The sequence below is a fragment of the Bison bison genome, unplaced genomic scaffold (assembly GCF_000754665.1).
Source record: "Bison bison bison isolate TAMUID 2011002044 unplaced genomic scaffold, Bison_UMD1.0 scf7180017864321, whole genome shotgun sequence".
Taxonomy (NCBI): Eukaryota; Metazoa; Chordata; class Mammalia; order Artiodactyla; family Bovidae; genus Bison; species Bison bison.
Genome location: NW_011494893.1, coordinates 1,667,677 through 1,674,226, shown reverse-complemented (window position 1 = coordinate 1,674,226; position 6,550 = coordinate 1,667,677). Strand labels below are relative to the sequence as shown.

The following is a 6,550-nucleotide window of genomic DNA, read 5'->3' as shown; positions in this document are numbered from 1 at the left end:
GACTCTTAGCGACCCCATGGACTGCAGCCCGCCAGGCTCCTCCGTCCATGGGAGTTTCCAGGCAAGAGTGCTGGAGTGGGGTGCCATCGCCTTCTCCAGTATGTACTAAATCCACACTTAAAAGTCGTGTCCTTTTAGGAATATTTTGTAAAGTATTTGAGAAAAAATGCTGGTCACAAAACTTTTAGAAATTGAAGGGCAATATTGATCATTTTAAATTACTTATCTCTATAGGTGCTTTCCTTAAACACAGAGACGGACTTTCACCAGGATTTCCAGCAGCTACTTGTTGAGCTGAACAAGACTGACACTCAGTACTTGCTCAGGACGGCCAACAGGATCTTCGGGGAGAAGACATATGAATTTCTCTCTGTAAGTTCAAGCAACAGAACAGTACAAGTTGTGATCAAAATGTAGAGGGTGAGAGAAAGACCCCAGAGAACTGATACTTATGAACACGATTTTTAAAACTTGTAATTCTCTAACTGTACTTTGAATTAGTTGAAATTTGACTATTTCTAAAGTGCATTTGTCCATTATGATTATTCATAGCTGAGTTCTCACCTGTTTATAAACGCTGATCTTTTCATATCTAGCAGACTGAGATGATCACCTTTAAGGGATTAATGGTTACTTTAATGTAATATATATACTGTTCAGAATTTTGGAAACTCACTGACCACTCTCCTCTCCAAAGACCTTTAAGGAATCGTGTCTTCGCTTCTACTATGCTGAGCTGGAGCAGCTCTCCTTTGCTGAAGCTGCAGAGCCATCCAGGAAGCACATCAACGCTTGGATCTCAAAGAAGACTGAAGGTCAGCGCTCCATGGTGGCTCCCCCACTTCTGCTCCTCCTGCTCCTCTCGTCCCTGGTTTTTCTGATGGTCAGCGCTGTGTTGTCTGGGCCCCATGGACCATCTGAACGTTAATGGACTCGCAGAGGTTCTGATCAGATGCTCGGGTTTTCAACAGCAGAGACTTCATCGTGTCCATTCTCCCCGGAGCAGAGTGACCGGCAGGAGCAGAAGCTCACAGGCCGGGCTTGCAGGTTAACACCTCACAGAGAAGCATCGTCTCCCTCGGGCGTGTGTTCTCGCGTCGCTGAATGCCGCATCTCTGTCGGAAGGAGCCCGGGGCCGCCTCTGAACAGCCTCTGTGGCCCTCCGTCACACGAGACTGACCCTCTCCTGCTCCCTTCTTGTCTCCTGCCTCCACTCCTGTCCTAGAGCCTAGGACAGGCTAGACCCACGACAGGCCCGCTGCAGACCCTCTCTCGGGCTGATGGTTCTGCAGACTGAAATCACTGCATGGGGGTGGGTTGAGCCTCGTTCGCTTCTGTTCCCCAGGGTGTCCTGCTGTGGCCTTGGCCCCATGGTGGCCATGTGATGTTGGGCCCACACAGGCCCCTCTGTACCAATTACACGTGGTACCACTGAGAGCGATGATCCTTCCGCTAGTACATGGACCAGCAGAGAGCAGGAGGTGGTCTTTCCTTCAAGACCTAGCCATCCTTGCCCTGTTTCTCCTCTGCCCTCTTGAGGCGTGAATTAGCAGGGGTGCTCTTAGTTCATTGAAAAGGCTTGACTGGATCTCCGGGGGAGAAAGGAGTACCTTTCACGTGCTCCCTGACCTTCTCTGAGAATGTCTGGGGGATCATAGTGAAACCTTTGCTAGAGGCTTCCAGAAGTTTGTCCTTGTGCTGATGGTGTGCCCTCTGACGCACAGTCCTGGAAGGCTGGCTCTGCATGTGGCCTCTCCAGCCCATCCATCATTTCCTGTCTGTCTCCACCCACCTGGAGTGGACTTATCCTTGAGTGATGAAGTGGTTCACGTCACCCACTTTGCAGAGGTCCTGAAGCACCGAGATCATAAACGCCACCCGTGTGTGTGGCTTCCGTTTAGAACAACCCAAACTGGGCAAATCTGAAAGCAGGACTTTGGTTCTAGACTACTAATCGGGATTTTCCAATGAGACTTATCAAGGGTTTTTTCTATCATGCTTTGTATTCTCTACTTCTCCCTAAGGTAAGATTCCAGAGTTGTTGTCTGCTGACGCCATTAATGCAGAGACCAAGCTGGTTTTGGTCAATGCTGTCTACTTCAGAGGGAGGTGGAGTGAGGAATTCGACAAGGCGTACACCAGGGAGATGCCTTTTCGAGTAAACCAGGTGGGGGAAGCTTCTGAACATCCTGAGAATTTGGTGAAAAAATTGAAAAATTTAACTTTGTAAGAGCATAGATCATTGGTTAATAATAACTTGAAACTTCACATTTCTGAATGAAATTTTAAACTCAGTGGTGAAGAACACCTGTTGCCTTTAGTCTTTTGCATTTTTTATTGCTCCTAGAGCCTTGATAACTTCTCATGAAGTCATTGCTGTATGAGTGTATTCATCCTACATTCAGCCTGAAAGCTCAAGTTTTTCTTTTAAGTCCAAATTGCTCAGATAGAAAGCAAAAAATGAAGAAGAAATCCAAATTTAAAACCCCCACAGGTGTTAGGAAAGTGTGATCTGGGTATTACTATGATGGGGGTGGGGGGGGGGGGGGGGCGGTCTGCAGAGGGAAAGAATAAGAAAATGTATTTCTTTAATCAATTATTTAAAAAATGAGAATAAATACAGACTTGATTTGCTATTAATTAATCTGCAAAAATTCAGTAATCATAGCTTTCTAATAATAAATTTTGACACAGACCTTAGTCTTGACATTGAGGTATAATTTCAATTGAGACAGGCATTAAAATAGTTTGTTAACCACTCCCCCACAGCCAGCACTTATAAAAATGCCCTTTTAATGCAATTCAGAAATTATAGGAGTAAAACCCTTTTCTTCGAATACGATATACTGTAAATAATCAGTCTTCTAGTTGCAGAGTGGGAGGGGAGCACTCCACAGCTGGCATGGATTTTAGAAATCTGTTTTAATCTTTTTAATAGATGACCTGTGTCAACCTGTAAAACTGAATTTAGTAAGGGTAGTATTTCAGTTAACTTCTGTGCACATATAGCACTTCTGTATTTTAAAAATTTATTTCCTCCAATTGAAATTTCAGAATTGGTACAGTTGTGTTTAAATGCATGAAGACCCATGTGGTTCTTTTTTTTTTTTTACTGTGCAGCACAGCATGTGGGATCTTAGCTTCCTGAGCAGGAATTAAACCTGCTACGCCTGCAGTCTAACCTCTGGGCCCCTGGAGAACCTCTCTCATGGCTCCTTGCACTTGTCACACTTTTCCGAGCCTGTCTACATTTCTGGACTGCACTGCTGTGAAACTCTAAGGTTTCATAAAACATTTTTCTAATTAAATAGCAGTGATTTTCATCAGATTCTATTGTTTCATTAGATATATTTACTGGGCATCTTTTAGCTCTGGAAATCTGACTTCCTTTCTGAGCACAGCAGAGCACCACATTTATTTTGCTGAATGAACCATCTTTCCCAGGCAGCACCGGTGTGCTGATGACAGGTGCCTTGTGATGGGAGCAGGGAGAAGCTGCTGGACAGTTTGTAGCACTAATCAGGGCGCGGATGCCGTTTCCATTGGGGGTTCTGCACACCCCTCCATCCACCGCCTCTCCCAGAGACGGTGCTGCCTCCTCCGATGATCTGTGTCTGATTCCGGGTCATCTGTTTACTCCTGCAGAAGGAGCAAAGGCCAGTGCAGATGATGTTTCAGGACAGCGAGTTCAGACTGGCCCACGTAAAGGAGGTGCAGGCCAAGGTGCTGGAGCTGCCGTACGCAGGTGAGGAGCTGAGCATGCTGGTGCTGCTCCCCGACGACCACGTGCCTCTGAGCTCGGTGAGTGTCCTGCGCGCCCTTCCTGCCCCGCTGGCCCTCGAGCCCCTCCTCCCGCTCTTGGGTGTACTAGCTCGGGTACCAGAGCACGAGATGGCACACCTGTCTGCCAGGTGACTCAGGGTGGAGGGGGGCGGGGGGGAGCCCTCCAGGAAAGGAGACTCAGGGCTGCCTGACGTTGCTGAATCCCAAAGTCAAATTCTGGCCTTTCAGGTGGAGAAACATCTCACTTGGGAGAAGTTCCTCGCCTGGACCCACCCTGACTCCATGAAGAAGACCCAGGTGTCTGTCTTCCTCCCGAAATTTAAGCTGGGGAAGACCTACAACATGCGGTCGGTGCTCTCGGGCCTGCGGGTGGCTGAGGCCTTCCAGCCGGGCCGGGCTGACTTCTCAGGCATGTCGCATGGCAAAGGCCTGTGTCTGTCTACCTTGGCCCACAGGAGCGTGGTGGAGGTGAACGAGGAGGGCACGGAGGCCGCGGCCGCCTCAGCCGCGATCGAGGTCGACTGCGGCCTGGACCAACCCCGGTTCTGTGCCGACCACCCCTTCCTGTTCTTCATCAGACACAACGGCTCCCGCAGCACTCTCTTCTGCGGCAGGTTCTCCTCCCCGTAGGGGTGCGCGCGCCGTGCCTGCCCACCCTGCCCTCCCTGTGTCCCCAGGGCCTGGGCAGCTCCCAGCCTGAATGACTCACTAGCACACCCTTGCTTCTCCTCCAGGCTGACCCCCGAACGGGGATTGAGGGCCAGTAGACCTCAGTGAGACGCAGCCTGAATCCCGTAGGATGGTGGGCAAAGCACTCCGTGGGCCGCAGACTCACTTCCCACTCACTCCCAAGTGCGTTTCTTTCCGGTTGCACTGTGTTCTCTTCCTGGTCACCTGCTTGCCTTAGCCTGTTTCGGTATTCATCCAGGCCACTAGCTGTCACCACCTTTTGATAGATTTCCTGGTGCTTGTGCTTTTTAGGAACGTTCTGTAATGCGTATTTATTTTTTTGGCTAGGTAGCCCGTGGGATGTCAGTTTCCCGACCGTGGATGGAACCCATGGCCCCTGAGATGGAAGCTTGGCTTCCTTTCCATTGACCTGCCTGGGAATTCCCTCTTTAATGCCCATCTTATCTTTCTTTGACATTCACTGGTCACCATGAATACTGCCAACCCTGCATCAGGCCCTGGGGAAGGAAGTAGGGGGGTGTGACCTCTGACTCCTGACCCCATGGCAGAGGTAGGCAGCTCTGAGGACCACCAGGCTGGACTAGGTCCTGCCTCTAGGTTACCATGTGACCACTGGAAGGATCACATGTTTCCTCGTGTTACTGTATTTCTCCACTTCCAACTCTAACGGGAAAAATCACGTTCAACCCTTAAAGCTCATTTCCAATGTCATCTTCTCTGAGAGCTGTTTCCTTTCCTGCAAAACCAGAGGTTCGTCTTTGTACCCACACTGCCCCTTGGGAGATGGCACGTCCCTGACAGTAGCTCTTTGCATATTGCCCCTCTGTGTTTTCTGGCTTTAAGGCCCTTGGGGATGGGGCTGTGCTTCATGCATCAGGGTATCACTTACAGTGCATGGATAAGCAATTTGATGATGGGCTCTGTGACTTTAAAAAAAAGGATTAGAAATCAGTTTTTCTAATTGATAAATAATAGAAACAATTTATTGAAAAAACAATTTTTTTTAATAATTTTTTTATTGAGGTGAAATTTGTAAAACCTAAAATTACCATTTTAAAGTGAATGACACACTGGTGCTTAGTCTGTTAGTGCTGTTGTTCAACCATCACACTGATCTCGTTCCAAATGTTCTTCATCCCCCTGTATCCACTAAGCAGTTACTCCCCATTCCCTGCTTCCCCAACCCATGGCAACCACCAGCCTGCTTTCTATCTCCATGGATTTTCCTGTGCTGGCAATTTCATGTAAGCTGAATCATGCACGACCTCTTTTGTGTCTGGCCTCTTTCATCTCACATAATGCGTATTAAAAAGCAGGGGCATCACTTTGCCAACAAAGGTCCATATAGTCAAATCTATGGTTTTTCCAGTGGTCATGTACAGATGTGAGAGTTTGGACCCTAAAGACGGTGCCAAAGAATTGATGCTTTTAAACTACGATGTTGGAGAAGACTCTTGAGAGTCCCTTGAACTGCAAGGAGATCAAAACAGTCCACCCTAAAGAAAATCAATCCTGAATATTCATTGGAAGGACTGAGGTTGAAGCTGAAGCTCCAATACTTTGGCCACCTGATGTAAAGAGCTGACTCATTGGGAAAGACCCTGATGCTGGGAAAGATTGAGGGCAGGAGAAGGGGACGACAGAAGATGAGGTGGCTGGATGACATCACAGACTTGATGGACATGAGTTTGAGCAAGCTCCAGGAGATGGTGAAGGACAGATAATCCTGGCATGCTGCAGTCCATGGGGTCGCAGAGTCAGATATGACGAGTGACTGAACAGCAACAAAATGTGTTCAAGATTCATCCATGTTATAGCAGATGTCAGCAGTTCACCCTTTTTTGTGATTGAGTAATATTCCATTGAATGCAAAGAGCACATACTGTTTGTCCAGCCGTCCACTGATGGACATTTGTAAGTTTCCACTCTTGGTTCATTGTGAGCAATCCTGCTATGAACATGCATATACACGTATTTATTTGAGTATTTGCTTTTCATTCTTTGGGGTACATTACTAGGGGAAGTTGCTGGGTCAAATGGTGATTTCATGTTTAACTCTTTGAGGAAATACCAACGT

At 47.8% G+C, this 6,550-nt stretch overlaps 1 protein-coding gene across 5 annotated transcripts in view; it reads left to right on the top strand.

The window, feature by feature from the left end:
* SERPINB9 (serpin peptidase inhibitor, clade B (ovalbumin), member 9) overlaps positions 1-5,737 on the top strand; it is a 9,885-nt gene extending 4,148 nt beyond the window's left edge. For 4 of the 5 annotated variants that reach the window (XM_010853009.1, XM_010853007.1, XM_010853008.1 and 1 more), the window contains 6 exons: positions 235-372; positions 698-815; positions 2,025-2,167; positions 3,646-3,801; positions 4,012-4,397; positions 4,518-5,470. In XM_010853009.1, the coding sequence (XP_010851311.1) occupies positions 235-372; positions 698-815; positions 2,025-2,167; positions 3,646-3,801; positions 4,012-4,397; positions 4,518-4,560 (984 nt within the window). In that variant the 3' untranslated portion in view covers positions 4,561-5,470. Of the gene's footprint in view, positions 1-234; positions 373-697; positions 816-2,024; positions 2,168-3,645; positions 3,802-4,011 lie in introns of all 5 variants that reach the window. The other variant, XM_010853010.1, reaches the window with a different exon arrangement.
* The last annotated feature ends 813 nt before the right edge of the window (positions 5,738-6,550 follow it).